This window comes from Oncorhynchus keta, chromosome 24 (genome assembly GCF_023373465.1).
Source record: "Oncorhynchus keta strain PuntledgeMale-10-30-2019 chromosome 24, Oket_V2, whole genome shotgun sequence".
In the NCBI taxonomy this organism is placed as follows: Eukaryota; Metazoa; Chordata; class Actinopteri; order Salmoniformes; family Salmonidae; genus Oncorhynchus; species Oncorhynchus keta.
The window spans coordinates 36,397,582-36,416,420 of NC_068444.1; the positions used below are offsets into that span (position 1 = coordinate 36,397,582).

The 18,839-nt window shown below is 44.5% G+C and overlaps 1 protein-coding gene across 1 annotated transcript in view; it reads left to right on the forward strand.

Moving 5' to 3' along the window:
- The window catches only part of pcdh15b (protocadherin-related 15b), a 219,146-nt gene that overhangs the window by 169,498 nt on the left and 30,809 nt on the right, over positions 1–18,839 (forward strand). The window contains exons 26-31 of the mRNA XM_052478256.1: positions 7,874–7,983; positions 9,421–9,561; positions 11,504–11,631; positions 15,543–15,761; positions 16,513–16,601; positions 18,242–18,418. Coding sequence (XP_052334216.1) covers positions 7,874–7,983; positions 9,421–9,561; positions 11,504–11,631; positions 15,543–15,761; positions 16,513–16,601; positions 18,242–18,418 — 864 coding nt within the window. The remainder of the gene's footprint in view (positions 1–7,873; positions 7,984–9,420; positions 9,562–11,503; positions 11,632–15,542; positions 15,762–16,512; positions 16,602–18,241; positions 18,419–18,839) is intronic.

An 18,839-nucleotide genomic window follows, 5' to 3' on the forward strand; every position in this document is an offset into this window, starting at 1 on the left:
TTCCTGCTGGTTGAGTCTCCGCAGGTTCCCGTGGTATAGGAGTTCTCTTTGTCTCCAGCTACACAATCCCTCCATTGACTGGGCTACTGGTGCCATTGTGGGTTGGAGCCCGTCTCGCAACACTCATTGCCAGAACTCAGCTCTGCCTGCCCATCTTCCTGGGGTCTTGGAAATTGCCCTGGACCACTCCGCCAGCTCCCCAGAGCACCAGAACCTCCGGGAGGGCTTCAGTAAGGCCCGGGCTACTTCGCTTCTGCAGCACCGACCGGTATCCAAGGAGGTCAAGCCTGAGGCGCTGGCACGCCGCTATAGTACCGCTGCTACACCCCCAGAAGCCGAGACCATTCCCCCCCGCTCCAAGATCATTAGCCCCTCTGCTGTTTGTCCTCTGTCCTCCATATTTTTCCTACCTTTACTGTGTCTAGAGTCAAAACTATTTCTGACTGCCCCTTGTCTTCTGTTTCTAGGTCTTCTGTTTCTAGGCCCAAGTACCCCCCATGGGGTGGAGGGGTACTGTCACACCCTGATCTGTTTCACCTGTGCTTGTCTCCACTCCCTTTAGGTGTCGCCCATCTTTCTCACTAATCCTCTGGGTATTTATACCTGGGTTTTCTGTCTGTCTGTGCCAGTTGGTCTTGTTTGTCAAGCTTACCCATGTTTATCCTGTCACCTCCTGCCTTTTCCCAGCCTTTCTTTTTCTTGTCCCCCTGGTTTTTGACCCTTGCTTGTCCAGACCCTGTACCCGCCTGCCTGACCACTCTCCCTGACCCTGCCTGCCATCCTGTACCTTTGCTCCACCTCTGGATTACTGAACTCTGCCTGTCCCTGAGCTTGCCTGCCATCCTGTACCTTTGCTCCTACTCTGGATTATCGACCCCTGTCTGCCTTGACCTGTCGTTTTCTTGCCCCTGTTGTTACAATAAACATTGTTACTTCACACAGTCTGCGTCTGGGTCTTACCTTGGTTCCTGATAGTATTATCCTCAAAGCGAGCTAAGAAGGTGTTCAGCCTGTCTGGAAGCAAGACGTCTGTTTCCGCGACGTGGCTGGTTTTTCTTTTATAGTCCGTGACTGTCTGTAGACCCTGCCAGATACGTCTTGTTTAACTGGGATTCAACTGTCTCTATACTGACGTTTAGCCTGTTTGATTGCTATGCTGAGGGGATAACTACACTGTTTGTATTTTTCCATATTCCCAGTCTTTTTGCACTGGTTAAATGTAGTGGTTTGCGCTTTCAGTTTTGCACATATGCTCCCATCTATCCACGGTTTCTGGTTGGGGTAGGTTTTAGTCACAGTGGGTACAACTTCTCATACGCACTTCCTGATAAACTCATTCACCGTATCAGTATATGTGTCGATATTATTTTCTGAAGCTACTCTGAACATATCCCAGTCCGCGTGATCAAAACAATGTTGAAGTGTGGATTCCGATTGGTCAGACCAGCGTTGAAATGTCCTCACCACGGGTGCTTCCTGTTTGAGGCTCAGCCTATAGGAGGGGAGGAGCAAGATGGAATCGTGGTCCGATTTGCCGAATGGATGGCGGGGGAGGTCCTTATATGCATTCTGGAAGGTAGTATAACAATGGTCGAGATTTGTAGCAGCGCTTATAGAATTTCGGGAGCGTTTTTCTCATTTGCTTTGTTAAAATCCCCAGCTACAATAAATTCAGCCTCAGCATACACAACACATGATACAGGATACATTATACAGCCACCACTGTGCTTGAAAATATGAAGAGTGGTACTCAGTAATGTGTTGTATTGGATATCCAAACATAACACTTTGTATTCAGGACAAAAAGTAAATTTCTTTGCCACATCTTTTGCAGTATTACTTTAGTGCCTTGTTGCAAACATTCTGCACAGTCTTACTTTTCAAACTGTCAATTAGATTTATATTGTAGAAAAACTACAATGTTATTGATCAACCATAGAGTTTAATGGCTGTGATAGGAAAAAACGAACTGTTTTAAAGGCTCATGATGAAATCCCTGAGCGATTTCCTTCCTCTTCGGTAACTGAGTTAGGAAAGGCTCCTGTATCTTTGTAGTGACTGGGTGTATTGATACACCATCCAAAGTGTAATTAATCACTTAAATTTGCTCAAACGGATATTGAATGTCAATGTCTATATTTTTATTTTGACCCACCTACCAATAGGTGCCCTTCTTTGTGAGCCATTGGAAAAGATCCCCGGTCATTGTGGTTGAGTCTGTGTTTGACATTATGGGGTATTGTGTGTAGGCCAGTGACAAACACATCTACATTGAATCCATTTTAAATGCAGGCTGTAACACAACACATTTGGAAAAAGTCAAGGGGTGTGAATGTGAAGCAGATTCTTTTGATTCATTATTACATATTTCCTAGACCGACTAACTGCACTCTGAGGAAAACAACTCAAAACACAAACATTCCATTAAAATTCCTCCAGAAAGCTACATAAGCTTGGAGGCTTAACTTTCCTTCCAGTTATTACGAGGTGCCATAGCCTGCAGTCCATGCTCCAGATTGTAGGTACAGCATGGCGATACAGAGATGGGGGAACAGGGTTAGCTGTGATATGGGCATTGCTCTGTGGACCTCATTAGTCTCTCACACTTAACCGTCTGCTTATGTGGAGTGGCCATTAGAGCTGTGTCAGAGCCAGGGGAAGAGATGAGCATCCTCTTGTGTTATCTGTGCAAACAGAGCAGCACTCGCCACTCACTTGGCAGCTAGGAGCGGCTGATTGGGAAATGTCAGGGGGGATTACTGGGGGCGAATGAGCTACTGAGAGCCCGTTGCCTCAGCATGGTATTGCATAACAAAAAACGTGAGTGTGTGTGTGTCGTCTAAGTGCGACTCGTCTCGCACACTGCCATCCAATTGCATCATAACTGGAGGAGAAAGGCATTACAGCTCAACTCTCAGTAATATCCTCCTTCCTTCCAAGAGAGGCTGGTGCTGTGGGGATGATTTGTCTGGGGATGTGTGAGGTGGAGCACTCTCCCTCCACGCATGCTGCATGAGGGTGTGTGTGTGTGTGTGTGTGTGTGTGTGTGTGTGTGTGTGTGTGTGTGTGTGTGTGTGTGTGTGTGTGTGTGTGTGTGTGTGTGTGTGTGTGTGTGTGTGTGTGTGTGTGTGTGTGTGTGTGTGTGTGTGTGTGTGTGTGTGTGTGTGTGGGGTGGGTGATAGAGGTTGGTGTGTGTGTCTCAGTGTATTGATGTGCATGTCAGTGTGTGTGTGTCATAGGTGTTTGTGTAAGGGAAGGGTGGGTGGGAGTTTGTGACATGCCCACCGTGTCATGAAATATGTGGCGACTGATTCCCGGCAGGAAGCTCCCGTGTTGTTGTTGAGACCTTGAGGGAGGCAGACACAGGAAGGTGTGAGGATGGGGATGGGTGGGGAGTAGAGATGAGGCAGTATCACTGTGAACCAACGGTCAGCCCAGCTACCAAAGTTAAGAACAACAACCCATCAGAAATACAATCTCAGCTTCTGACTATAGAAAGGTATTGGTTAGCATGCAGGTAGAGTAATATTCCTGAGCCCAGCCATATTACCATGCAGGAGGTGTTTGTGTTCTTCTGACACATTGTTACTCTTATCATGCAGTTTGTGGTTAGCAAAGAGACCAGAGAAACACAAGAGAGTTTTTTTTTTAATGAATACCATTAATTGCAAGAGGCGTAATTGTCACTCTGGCAATTTATGACATTCCAAGCCTTGACGAAATGATTCAGATTCACAGAAGGGGGATCTCAGGCCGTTACATTTTACCAATAAAGAACCACAGAAATACAGTGATAAACTGTCCTTATGTGATGTGGTTTGCCATTGTGTTAATAAAAACACATTTTATATTGTTAGGTTGGGGTCTCCAAGGGTTAAGATTGCATGGCAATTTGTAAATTCCATATGGTATTGCAATTTATATTATAGCTTGTGAAAACAGTACACAATGAAGCAAGAAGATTCACATGAATATTCCTATCTCTTGTCATATTCTTCTTTGTCAATGAAATGCCACAACAGGTTACATAGATGTCCTTAGGTAACACCATTCACCTTGTAGGACAAAACACTCTGTCCTCTCACACTAAATCTCCCAGTGGCAAGTCAATGTGCAGGGGTACAAGGTATGAGGTAGATACAGTGCATTCGGAAAGTATTCAGACCTCTTCCCCTTTTCCACAGTGTGTGACGTTACAGCCTTATTCTCAAATGGATGAAAAAAAAGATCCTCTTCAATCTACACACAATAACCCATAATGAAAAATCAAAAACAGGTTTGTAGAATCTAAAAAAGTATTCAGATGCTTTGCTTATGAGACTCAAAATTGAGCTCGGGTGCATCCTGTTTCCACCTGTGGTAAATTAAATTAATTGGACATGATTTGGAAATGCACATACCTGGCAATATAATGTCCCACAGTTGACAGTGCATTTCTGGGGAGGGGGACCAAACATTTCTGCAGCATTGAAGGTACCCAAGAACACAGTGGCCTCCATCAAACTTAAATGGAAGAAGTTTGGAATCACCAAGACTCTTCCTAGAGCTGACTGCTCCTCCAAACTGAGCAATCTGCGGAGAAGGGCATTGGTCAGGGAGGTGAGCAAGAACCCGATGGTCACTCTGACAGAGCTCCAGAGTTCCTCTGTGGAGATGGGAATATCTTCCAGAAGGACAACCATCTCTGCAGCAGTCCACCAATCAGGCCTTTATGGTAGAGTGGCCAAACGGAAGCCACTCCTCAGTAAAAGGCACATGACAGACAACTTGGAGTTTGACAAAAGGCACCTGAAGGACTCAGACCATGAGAAACAAGATTATCTGGTCTGATAAAACCAAGATTGACCTCTTTGGCCTGAATGCCAAGCATCAAGTCTGGAGGAAACCTGGCACCAAGCATGGTGGTGGCAGCACCATGCTGTGGGGATGTTTTTCAGCTGACAAGTCAGGATGGAGAGCAAGATTAACGGAGCAAAGTACAGAGAGATCCATGATGAAATCCTGCTCCAGAGCACTCAGGACCTAAGAATGGGGTGAAGGTTCATCTTTTAACAGGGCAACGACCCTAAGCACAAAGCCAAGACACTGTAGGAGTGGCTTTGGGACAAGTCTCTAAATGTCCTTGAGTGGCCCAGCCAGAGCCCGGACTTGAACCCGATCGAACATCTCAGGAGAGACCTGAAAATAGTTGTGCAGCGACGCTCCCCATCCAACCTGACAGAGCTTGAGAGGATCCGCAGAGAAGAATGGGAGAAACTCTCCAAATACAGGTGTGCCAAGCTTGTAGCGTCATACCCAAGAAGACTTGAGGCTGTAATCACTGCCAAAAACCTGTTTGTGCTTTGTCATTATGGGGTATTGTGTGTAGATTGAGAAAAATTCAACAATTTAATCAATTTTAGAAAAAGGCTGTAACGTACCAAAATGTGTAAAAAGTGAAGGAGTCTGTATGTACATGATGCACTGTAGGTACATGAAGCCAGTGGAAAGTGACTAGGCATCAGGATAAATAATAATAATAATAATAAAAAGGTATTTGAGGTAGATATGTACAGGAAGGCAGTGTAAAGTGACTAGGCATCAGGATAGAAAGTAATGAATGTAAAATAAGAACAGAGTAGCAGCAGCATATGATGAGTGTAAAAGTGTTTTTGTGCGTTTGTGTTTAATCTGTGTGTGTGTGTGTGTGTGTGTGTGTGTGTGTGTGTGTGTGTGTGTGTGTGTGTGTGTGTGTGTGTGTGTGTGTGTGTGTGTGTGTGTGTGTGTGTGTGTGTGTGTGTGTGTGTGTGTACGTACAGGTGTATGTATGTAGTGAATGTGTGTTGAGTTTGTGTGAGAGTGTCAGTGTACTAGTGTTTATATATAGTCTTGGGAGTGTGCATAGAGTCAGTGCAAGATGGGGTCAGTGCAGATCATCAGGGTAACCATTTAAGTATTTAACAGCCTTATGGCTAGTTAACACTCTTATGGCTTGGGGATAGAAGCTGTTTTGGAACCTGTTGGTCCGAGAGCCGATGCTCCGGTACTGTTTGCCAGGTGGTAGCAGAGTGAACAGTCTATGACTTGGGTGGCTGGAATCATGTCAATTTTCCGGGCCTTCTTCTGACACCGCTTGATATAAAGGTCCTTGACGGCAGGGAGCTCGGCCCCAGTGATGTATTGGGCTGTCCGCACCACCCTCTGTAGCGCTTTGCGGTCGAGGGCGGTGCATTTGCCATACTAAGCGGTGACGCAGCCAGTTAAGAGGCTCACAATGGTGCAGCTGTACAACCTTTTGAGGGTCTGAGGCAATTACCTAATCTTTTCAGCTTCCTATGGGGGAAGAGGTGCTGTCATGCCCTCTTTATGACTGTGCTGGTGTGTGTGGACCATGTTAAGTCCTTAGTGATGTGGGCGCCAAGGAACTAGACCCACTCCACTACAGCCCCGCTCTCCCTTCTGTAGTCCACGATCAGGTCCTTGGTCTTACTGACCCTCAGTGAGGGTCAGTGTAGCAGAGGTGTTGTTGCCTACCCTCACCACCTGGGGCCGGCCCCTCAGGAAGTCCAGGATCCAGTTGCAGAGGAAGCTTTTCATTCCCAGGGTCTCTAGCTTGCTGATGAGCTTGTTGGGGACTATGGTGTTGAATGCTGAGCTGTAGTCTATGTTCAGCATTCTCACATTTCCCCTCTTGTGCAGGTGGGAGATGGCGTATGAAGTGCAGTTGAGATTGCGTCCTCTGTATATCTGTTGGTACGGTATGCGAATTGGGGTGGGTCTAGGATGTCTGGGATGATGATGTTGATGAATGTCATGACCAGCCTATCAAAGCACTTCATAATTACAGATCTGATTGCTACAGGGTGATAGTCACTAAGGCAGGTTACCGTACATTTCTTGGGAACAGGGACAATGGTGGTCAGTTTGAAATATGTTGGGATTACAGACTGGGACAACCTTCCCTGTCTTTCATTGAGACATTCAAGACCCTCTGTAGAGTGTCTGCATCCAACCGCAGCTTTTTGATGTTTCCCTTAATTTGCCTTATGCCCATTTAATCTGCCATTCAGTTGCTTTTAACATGCACATTTTGTTTGTGATATGAGTCAAATCAACGGAACGTTTATGACATTGTGATAACTTACCTAGTTAATTACCAATATTTTCGAGGTGAACCAGCTGTGATCAGAGACCACATGAATTGAGTTTATTTAATTAAATGAAATTGACCTGGGAGATTTCACAGTGCCAAGTAGGAGTATGTATAATCAAGCTATTTGGCAAAGCAATTACAGTGTCTCTGCCAGTGTTTCCATTAATGTTGTCATTACGCCATATCATGCAGAAATGATTTGTAAACAAGATTGCTCCACAGTCAGTCATATCCTGGGTTAGCAGGACACTTCTGTGGAAAAGTAAGTGGGTAGTTTGTCTACTTTTCCTCTGTATATAAGTGGGTGTTTTTCCCGGCTTGTCATTTCCAACTACAGTACGTCACGTAGAGTTTTAGGTCTGAGGAAGTGGAATAAAACACATGCCCTAGGGCAAGGGTGCCCAACTCCATGCCTCACGGACCGTAGTCCTGCAGTTGCTTATTCCTCTCTGGCACTTTTTGGGTCAATTAACAGCTCTAATTAGTCAGAAAGTCAGTCGCTGATTAAATGGCAAATATGAAAAATACCCTTTCGGACCTAAAGATGTTGTGACTGGTATTAGTATGAACAGCAGTGCGGTATTGGAATGCAGATTATAGCGCTGGCAGAGATCAATAGCTAACATGTGGCCTGGAAAAATGGGGTAATTTCTGTATTCCGTTGGAAGGGAGCTCTATTCAGTATCCGTGTGTGTGTGTGTGTGTGTGTGTGTGTGTGTGTGTGTGTGTGTTTTCTTCCAGGTTTCCCCCGGTGAGTGAGATGGCTACGGTGGGGAAGGTGGTCGGGGTCATCCTGGCTGCTGCTATCAATCAAACAATCATTTACTCTATAGTGGAGGGCAATGAGGGAGGTGAGTCGCATACTGTAACCTACACTATACCTTTGACCTAGTTCCAGAGGCCATGTTATAATTTTCTATACAGCAGTGATAGTACCACTCATTTATTCTGACACACTATAAACAACATGAAGTAGTGATGAGGTCACTCAGAGCCATGCATGGAGCTCTATGTGGCTCTATACAGCTCTATGTGGCTCTATACAGCTCAATATAGCACTATGTGACTCTATACAGCTCTATGGCTCTATACAGCTCTATGGCTCTATACAGCTCTATATGGCTCTATACAGCTCTATATGTTTATGTATAGCTCTGTGACTATACAGATATATGTGGCTCTATACAGCTCTATATGGCTATTTACAGCTCGATGTGGCTCTATACAGCTCTATATGATTGTGTATAGCTCTATGTGGCTCTATACAGCTCTATATGGCTCTATAAAGCTCTATATGGCTCTATACAGCTCTATGTGGCTCTTTACAGCTCTGTGGCTCTACACACCTCTATTTTTATTTAACTAGGCAAGTCAGTTAAGAACATTCTTATTTACAATGACGGCCTGGGACCTGTGGCTCTAGTCAGTCACTTACTTTCACATCATTTAGTTATGAATCCTCCGCACCTCAGAATGATTTCTCCATTTGCCTTGAGCGAGGGGTAATGTAAAATATGTTCAATGTAAGTTATACACCGTCATAGTCATGGTCTAAAGGACCTAAAAGAGTACCATCTGTCCTGAGACTGCACTCTTTTTTTTTGCCCCTAAGTCTACCAAAAGTGTGTGTGTGTGTGTGTGTTTGTGTGCACTAGTCAGTGTCCCCTGTTGCTGACAGTTTCTGCCATGTAAAAGTACCTGAGGGATGATTAGACCCTACCGTCCTCCCACTATTCCTCACCGTGATTAAAACCGGGGCTCATGCTTTTCAGAGTGGGAAAATATGAAATTGCATCCCCATATTGAACCTTGCACTTAACTGCATCTGAACCATTTATTCATTTGGAAACAAATGGAATTGGTTTCACTTTTAACTCTCATTAGATTCAATGAAGAAGCTCGGGAAGATAATGACAGTGTCCTTCGTTGTTGTGGCTTTCAAAGTTTATGGCGTGCTGGGGAATTCATTTTTAGGTCTGAAAAGTGAGTACTAGCTATGCGTTTCAGTGTAAGTCATCAATTATGCCTTACACAAAAAAACAATCAGTGACTCAGTGATTCTCCAGGGTAGTGTGATCTCTCTGGTGTCGTGCCTCAACACTTGACACTACACACAGTGGGATTTGGGGAGGTGAATGTCCTTGTCATTCTACCTAGGGGACGGATACAGTATGATATGGTGCTAGCTCTGCTCTACTCTGTACATATGCATGCCTCCCCCCTCTCTCCCCGGGACTGATATGATGCGGACTCTAGCGCTACTCTGTTGATCTGAATGTATCTCCCAGGCGTATTTAGGCTCAACAACAGCACCGGGGTGTTCTCTACGGCCAAGCAGCTGGACTACGAGACCAATGCCAGCTACATCCTCAAAGTGGAGGCTGACTCCATGGAAGTGGTCGGTTCCAATCTCAGAGCGCCCTCCAAGAGTAAGCCTTTTAAACTGTCACTTGGGAAATTGCGCCCTGTTTCCGATATAGTGCACGGCTTTTGCCCAGGGCTAAAAGTCTTCTTCTCTTTGTATGTTTTATTGTCACATATACCGGATAGGTGCAGTGAAATGTGTTGTTTTACACAGTCAGCCATAGTAGTAAAAGCCTTTTGTGGGGTATTTGCCTCAGAGAGGTTTAAAAACGGAAGGCAATATTCGGCCAAATAGCTTCTTACGGCCTTAATTTGAGTAATTTGAGTGTTTGTTTCTACCGTCTTTCTCTCTCTGGTAACAGAAATGTGCCTGGCATTTGGCTATAAATGATTTCCCATCTTTGCTTTTTCCAAAAGACTAAAAACACGCCTCGTCCTTTCACGTTATTTCGTTTTCTAATTAGTCAACATCATGCTGAGTTGCTGCGGAGGATACATTTGAATTAAGCAGTTACTGGTTTGTGTGGCAGATTAAACAAGTCATCCATTTCTTGCCAATCTTATCATGTCTCCTCAATATGCAGAAACAATCACTCAAATCAATGTGATTCCCATGGCGCTTGTTAACCACTTTACATCTAGAATAAAGGAAACACTTGAGGATATAGTCACTGCTGTATGTTATACACAGAGGTCATTTTTGTATTGCGCTCTGTAATAGATTTTTCAGGTTTGTCTTTACTCGAACTCAATTGACTGAGAATTGTTGCATTTCCCCCTCTTGTAATGGTTTAACTAATATACCCTGGCCACTCACTATGTGTCATTCAAGCTGAGAGGGGGCAGCAGCAAACATGATCGAGGACACCCAATGGCAATAGATTAGTACCTCGTTCCACTGAAGCAGGCATGGCTGCTAGAGTTGAGATGCGGTGGGAGTATCATCATGGGGGGGTGGGGGGGGGCTATTGATGTTGTTTGATTCATTCCACTGGAGGAGGTGGAGTGTTAAATGGCTGCTCTCGAGTGGCGTGTGGATGGGTACTCCCCATTGCATTTGGCTATGAAGGTGGCCACCATCAACTGTATAATGAAGACACTTTGTTCAAGTGATTAGAGCCACATCACTGATTCAACAGGGGCGTGTGTGTGTGTGTGTGTGTGTGTGTGTGTGTGTGTGTGTGTGTGTGTGTGTGTGTGTGTGTGTGTGTGTGTGTGTGTGTGTGTGTGTGTGTGTGTGTGTGTCTGCGTGCGTAGATTTGTGCGTGTGTCTGTATGTGTTGCATTGCAGCAGCAAGTGCTCTCCTGTTGTTGTCCGTTTACTGTTGTCATCCGCTGTAACATTGGACATCCTGGCAGGGATAAAGGAGAAATGTGCCGACTCTACTGTCCCCTTGGTCGGTCGCAGAGCGTTTTGTCAGATGATGTATGGCATTTTATTTGGCAAGGTCCCTCGGCGCATCCCCTTGGTCGGTCCCAGAGCGTTTTGTCAGATGATGTATGGCATTTTATTTGGCAAGGTCCCTCGGCGCATCCCCTTGGTCGGTCGCAGAGCGTTTTGTCAGATGATGTATGGCATATTATTTGGCAAGGTCCCTCGGCGCATCCCCTTGGTCGGTCCCAGAGCGTTTTGTCAGATGATGTATGGCATATTATTTGGCAAGGTCCCTCGGCGCATCCCCTTGGTCGGTCCCAGAGCGTTTTGTCAGATGATGTATGGCATTTTATTTGGCAAGGTCCCTCGGCGCAGTTGTAACCCTTCAGGATGTGGCTTGGCTTTTTACTATGAGAAATGACAAACTGCAATGCAGTGTTGTATTATATTAGTCAAACGTCTAAATCAGTGTGTTGGCAGTGAATTGTAGACTCCTATTTTGTATATGATGCACATTTAGGCTGTTTAGACATGCCCTCTTGTTTTTTACATTTCTATTTAATCCAAATGAGATTCACCTTTCCTCTGGTTGTTCATTTTGAATCCTTTGTTTCTTTCTCCTCTGTTTGCAGCTAACACAGCGAGGGTGTTCATTGATGTTTGGGATGAGAATGATCACCCTCCTGTCTTTACCAAACCCTTGTACCTGGGAGGAGTGGCAGAGGACGCCAAAACATTCACTTCTGTACTACAAGTTCAGGTACAACCAGCTCTTTTCAAACACAAAGGCTGCGTTTAGACAGGCAGCCCAATTCTGTTTTATTTTTCCAAAGCTTTTTCAGCGCTGATCTGATTGGTCAAAAGACCAATTACTGAAAAAAAAGATCCGAATTGGGCCGCCTATCTGAACGCAGCCTAAGTGTACCACTTCTAGATAGTGCAATTGGTGTCTTAAAAGAACAACCCATTATTTTCTCAAATGGAACTTTCAAAACATCCTCAAATATACGTGACGCATTTCACGATCACTCCGCCTCACAATGAAACCAGCCAAAGGAACAGAAAGGTTCTACGCCCAAAAAATGTGTCTGGTTGAGTGATTATCTGTGCTTGCATTTGAAATGCAGAGTTTTGTAGTTGTAATCCTGGGAGAACTGTTATTCTCCCTGCCGGTATCTTTGGCCCGTGTTGACAATGCATTACCAGCTGGAGGCTCTAACATCTGAGACTTTCCGACACCCCTGACAATGCTAAGGCCGTAGAGGCTCTCACATACAAATGTCCACACACCTGTCAATCGCATGCCGCACCATCCTGTGTGAAAGGGAATTATTCTCTGTGTGCACCAGGGCGGGTACATTCACATGCTCCAACGTGTTGTTTTTGTGTTTATCTTTCGCACCTTTTGTAGCTAAAGCCACTGTGACACCTGTTGTGTGTGTGTGTGTGTGTGTGTGTGTGTGTGTGTGTGTGTGTGTGTGTGTGTGTGTGTGTGTGTGTGTGTGTGTGTGTGTGTGTGTGTGTGTGTGTGTGTGTGTGTGTGTGTGTGTGCGTGATGAGGGCAGACTATACAGCGCCCACACAAGGGCACCTTTCATTATAATCCTAATCACTACCCGCTGGATGGTCATTTGCATCTCATGCTCTGTTGCAGAATGATGAGCCGTAGACGTCTGTCTGTCTGTCTCGGCCTCTACCATGTCTGTGTGCAACTGGAGTAGGCAGCAAGACTGTTAGTGCAGAGCACACAGTTGCAAACGGGTTTGCCAGGAACCTCTAAAGAGAGATAATCCTTTCGACCAGGAGGTAATGGAATTACTGGGTCAAAGATTTACTGAGCTGAGACTCCCACTGGTTCCATCTCCTAACGGTATCATTCAACTTCTCAGGTGTTTCACTCATCGTCCGGGTCAATATCTTCCTCGTTAATATTCATACCTATTCCCTGTTGCTTAACTAATCGTAAATTCATAGCAGATCTGAATATAGATTTCTGTAAAAGCCGCTCAGTATCCCTAAGATTAGACTAATCTACTTTGAAATCCTTCTTTAAATAGTTTTTTAGGGAGAAAGAAGGAATCTAAACCCCCTGTGGAGTGGTGTATAACCTGAAGAAGGGATAGATGGACACACATGAAAAAATACTACAGTTTACTATGGAATACTACAGTACTTACTACATAATTATGTAGTAAACTGTACTATACTGTAGAATGCTATACTATACACTGTAGTATCCTTCATTCATGTGTAGTACTTATTATAGAATGTTGCAGTATACTGTACAATACTACAGTAAATACCACAGTACATGCTTACAGTATTATCTACAACAAAAAAAACACTGTAGTAAATACTACAGTAACGTCCGCAAAAACACTACACTTTTTAAAAAACTATAGTAAATATTACAGTATTTAATTTGCATGTACCCTGCCCATTCCCCTCCCGCATGGGGCATTTTGTGCCACCCATAAGTGAGAAACCTACATGCCAAGTATAAACCAAATTATCTCAAGTTTATAGAAAAGAACAGAAGCTCTGAACAGTCCTTAGTATGACCAACCTACAGGTTATGGAAATGTTGCTCTTCCTATTTTTCCTACAGGCTTCCTGAAAGACAAAAAAGCCTCCACTTCTATGTCAAAGATAATAAAACAAAAGCACCATAGTAAAAACTCCAGTAATGTCTGCAAAACACTTCAGTAAATACTACAGTAATGTCTGCAAAACACTTCAGTAAATACTACAGTAATGTCTGCAAAACACTTCAGTAAATACTACAGTAATGTCTGCAAAACACTTCAGTAAAAACTACAGTAATGTCTGCAAAACACTTCAGTAAATACTACAGTAATGTCTGCAAAAACACTTCAGTAAATACTACAGTAATGTCTGCAAAACACTTCAGTAAAAACTACAGTAATGTCTGCAAAACACTTCAGTAAAAACTACAGTAATGTCTGCAAAACACTTCAGTAATGTCTGCAAAACACCTCAGTAAAAACTACAGTAATGTCTGCAAAAACACTTCAGTAAATACTACAGTAATGTAATGTCTGCAAAAACACTTCAGTAAATACTACAGTAATGTCTGTAAATACTACAGTAATGTCTGCAAAACACTTCAGTAAAAACTACAGTAATGTCTGCAAAACACTTCAGTAAAAACTACAGTAATGTCTGCAAAAACACTTCAGTAAATACTACAGTAATGTCTGCAAAACACTTCAGTAAAAACTACAGTAATGTCTGCAAAAACACTTCAGTAAATACTACAGTAATGTCTGCAAAAACACTTCAGTAAATACTACAGTAATGTCTGCAAAAACACTTCAGTAAATACTACAGTAATGTCTGCAAAAACACTTCAGTAAATACTACAGTAATGTCTGCAAAAACACTTCAGTAAATACTACAGTAATGTCTGCAAAAACACTTCAGTAAATACTACAGTAATGTCTGCAAAAACACTTCAGTAAATACTACAGTAATGTCTGCAAAAACACTTCAGTAAAACTACAGTAATGTCTGCAAAACAGTAATGTCTGCAAAACACTTCAGTAAAAACTACAGTAATGTCTGCAAAACACTTCAGTAAAAACTACAGTAATGTCTGCAAAAACACTTCAGTAAATACTACAGTAATGTCTGCAAAAACACTTCAGTAAAAACTACAGTAATGTCTGCAAAAACACTTCAGTAAATACTACAGTAATGTCTGCAAAAACACTTCAGTAAATACTACAGTAATGTCTGCAAAAACACTTCAGTAAATACTACAGTAATGTCTGCAAAAACACTTCAGTAAATACTACAGTAAAGTCCACAAAAACACCACAGTGAATATTATAGTATTTTTTTCATGTGGGGAGAGAACGAGAGACAGAAGTGAGAAGTGGCAATGTAGAAATAAATAACGACTCGTCGTCTGAGCGACACATGTTGTCTGATCGTTAGTATCAGTCGTTTTGGAGGAATGCATTCGTGTCTCTGTAAATATAGGAGAACAAAGAGGAATCTCTGCAAAGAACAAATCCAATGTCATGAGGGTTTCACAGCAAATCAGCCTCAAATCTGATCCACAGTTTCAAACAGGTTGGGATTTCTTTCAGAACACAGTCAAAGGCTCTCCTTTCTCCGCTTGCGCTGTCTCTGTGCCACATTTTCACTCTGCATTCATAGACTGATGTGTTCTTTCCTGGTCTGGTCTGGTATCACCAATAACTAACCCAGGTGGTGGAATCTGTTACCAAAGAACCTTTAGATATATAGTGTTAGCCTGTGGTGTACGATTGAGTTGAATGAATCTTGCGGAATATAGAAAATATCTAATTTGTATTAATGACTCCGGCGGGGCAGGGCACAGTGCTGTCACACTCAGTCCCAGTCGTCGAAAGGTATTATAAATCAATGTCACTGCAGAGCAACGTGGCAAATGGTGAAATCAGCTGGGCAAGATTGACAGGAGTTTCTCTGTTAGAGAGTGGCTCGCAGCTCAAAGACTCCCCCTACAGCAAGAATTGAGAACTACAACTGCCCCAAAAATCTATATGTGCCCTTTCATTTTCGCCGGATGAGTTGATCTGTATCTTGATGTTGTGTTGTTGTTGATGACACTGCTGTGTCTGAACCTCTTGAATCCTTTGTGTCTGTGTTTGTCTGTCTCAGGCTCTGGACAAGGACACAGGGAATTACAGCTCCATGCAATACAGGATTATTATCCCCCCCACCACCGACGGCAAGGACGGCTTTGTCATCGAGCCCTACACCGGCGTCATCAAGACTGCCATTATGTACAGGAACATGCGACGGTCCTACTTCAAGTTTGAAGTGGTCGCCACTGACAATTACGGCGAGGGGGGGCTGAGCAGCAAGGCAGAGGTGGTGGTGAGTTCTTCCTGCTCCCAGAGTATTGAAAGGGAATGTCTGTTCTAGCCGTTCTATTTCTATTTGTTCAATGCGAAGTACTATCAGTGCCAGCTAAATGTTCATAGCCGCCTTGCCAGCCTTGATCAATTCCAGCTTATGGCTCTTTTAAAAATAACTGAGGGACCAACATTAAGTGTGTCGATATCCACAATATCAATATCTCCATTCCCCAGGTGTATATTGGCATTAAACACCCCAGCCATCCCAAAATACACACTCAAAAGCTTCCCATAGGAATTGCATTTGTAAAAAAAAAAGCATGGTGTTGATACTCCAGCTAATCAATGGTCCATGTCCTGTGCCAGCCTTGTGGTAGATAGGCTAGCTATCCCTGAGAGAGTAGATGAATGTGTGTTCCTTCTGTGCTGGCCTCTTCCCAGTTTGTTGCAAATTGAACTGTCCCAGGGCAGATGGGGACCATTGATTATACATTGCAGCCTATTTGACTCCCTTTGCTCTTAATGAAATAAGAGGCTGGCTGGGCCAGAGCCTTGCCTGAACGAGAGGAACCACGCTGTGGCTAAGTTCATCTAATTCCAATGGGAAGCTTCATTTCATGGGCACTGCACAAACTACAAGGAGATTTTCTGTGTGATTTAGCCTGCTGTCCAACATTAAAGCTTATTTGTAGAAGTTGGGGAGGGGAGGGAAACAGATGCTTGTTTTGTGTCTGTACCATTGATCCTTTTGATTGACCTCTGTTTCCCAGGTATCTGTGGTGAATCTGCTGGATATGCAGGTGGTGGTCTCCAACGTTGCTCCTACAGTGGTGGAACAGAACAAGGACAAGCTCCTCGGGTAACGTAGAAGATATCTAAGAGATCTTATAATCCATATTTTAACAGTCAAGTCGCAACTGTGCTTATAGCCGTCTCCTATACTTGATATGCAGACACTTATCTTTGGCCCTTTCCCAGGCATGCAGGTGTTTGGTGGTGGGGGGGGGCTGTATGAATCAGTGTGCAGTGTTGGTTTCATCGCTGCCTTCTGTCGAGATGAAACGGCGTCCCGCTGTTTGACGTCTGCTCAAATTAATGTTGTAGGAGCCTTCCTTCAGTTTCCGTTAGAGCCTTCCTTCAGTTTCCGTGAGAGCCTTCGTTCAGTTTCCGTTAGAGCCTTCCGTCAGTTTCCGTTAGAGCCTTCCTTCAGTTTCCGTTAGAGCCTTCCTTCAGTTTCCGTTAGAGCCTTCCTTCAGTTTCCGTTAGAGCCTTCCTTCAGTTTCCGTTAGAGCCTTCCTTCAGTTTCCGTTAGAGCCTTCCGTCAGTTTCCGTTAGAGCCTTCCTTCAGTTTCCGTTAGAGCCTTCCTTCAGTTTCCGTTAGAGCCTTCCTTCAGTTTCCGTTAGAGCCTTCCTTCAGTTTCCGTTAGAGCCTTCCTTCAGTTTCCGTTAGAGCCTTCCGTCAGTTTCCGTTAGAGCCTTCCTTCAGTTTCCGTTAGAGCCTTCCTTCAGTTTCCGTTAGAGCCTTCCTTCAGTTTCCGTTAGAGCCTTCCTTCAGTTTCCGTTAGAGCCTTCCTTCAGTTTCCGTTAGAGCCTTCCTTCAGTTTCCGTTAGAGCCGCTCACCACCTGTCTCCACAGCTCTGTCAGAGCTCTGTCATACACTTCACACAGCCACTCAATGATGGTTCCATCCTTGTCTTGAGCTTACTGCTTAGCTATTAGCATTGTGATCAGAAAGGCATCCAACTTCTCTCTGAAGCTAAGTTGCAAATGAGGGAGAGAGGGAAAGTGTCAGTGGCTCCCTGGCTGTCTCCTGTTCCTCTGAGGTGGGGGTGAGCTTGTTTCAATGCCTATTTTGCCGTTGCCGTCCCGCTCAGATCAGAGCTCCCGGCTGCAGACGCCCACCACCAAACAAGGGTTGTGTCTGAACTGGCCACTCTTTCCTATATAGTGAACTGCCTTTGACCAGAGCCCTATGCTGGTACAGTGGGTCGTGCACTTTATAGTGAACAGCGTGCCATTTAAGATGCATTCGCCTTGAACTGATTCTATTGTAGATGCTTCAATTAAGAATTCTGGAGCGAGAGGTGATTTTGACAGGGTCATAGAAACGTGTGGGAATTGACTCTTTTATAGTTGCTGACGGTCCCAAGGAGGATATAGGTTGTCATGTTTTTCCATTGCAAATGCAATGCACAACCTCATTCTAACCACTGTCCCTGATTCATGTACTGATCAAGGACGTATCCTCTGACTGAGAAATCCTTTCAGTGAGCCTGAATCCATTCAGTCAAGGCCTCTTCTTTTTAAACAGTTGAGGCAGCGTTAGCTCAGGGTCAAGTGGGGAAATAGAATACAGCTACAGGTCGGTGTAGCAACTATGAATTGCAGTACGTTCTTACCATTTGGGTTAAACATATCATTCACCGTTTTCCCAGAGATCCTGCTGTCACCTTGTTCTTATACAAAGCACTTGATTATTCCTTCCACTCCCTCTGCAGGGTCTTGGAGCGCTATGTGCAGGACCAGATTCCCGGGGCAAAAGTGGTGGTGGAGTCCATCGGGCCACAGCGGTTCGGCGACGGCTTCGAGCAGGAGGACTACTCCAAGTCGGACCTGATGGTTTACGCCATCGACCCGCTGACCAACCGGGCCATCTCACGCCAGGAGCTATTCAAGTGAGTAGTAGCCGGTCACTACAGTGGCCCTGAGGGACAAAGTAGGTCACAATAAGGGATTGTCCCTTAGGGCCACCCCTTGTCGTATCTAGATACACCATTCCCCCGTGGAGCAGGTGTTTACCCAGTGCCAGACAGAGCCACCCCTTGTAGTATCTAGATACACCATTCCCCCGTGGAGCAGGTGTTTACCCAGTGGCAGACAGAGGTGTGTGTGTGGCAGGGGGGGGAATGTCACCACTCACCAGGGTTCTTTTGTTTCCCGTTACCCTGCAGTCAGGCCCTCATTAGAGAGCCAACCTCCTCATGCCCTCGTACGACAGCAGCACTAGTTCTGCCATTCAACTGGCTGTCAACCCGCTACTGCTTCCTACCAGCTCTACACAGCAGGCTCAGTGTTCATCTAACCACCCCTCTGCCT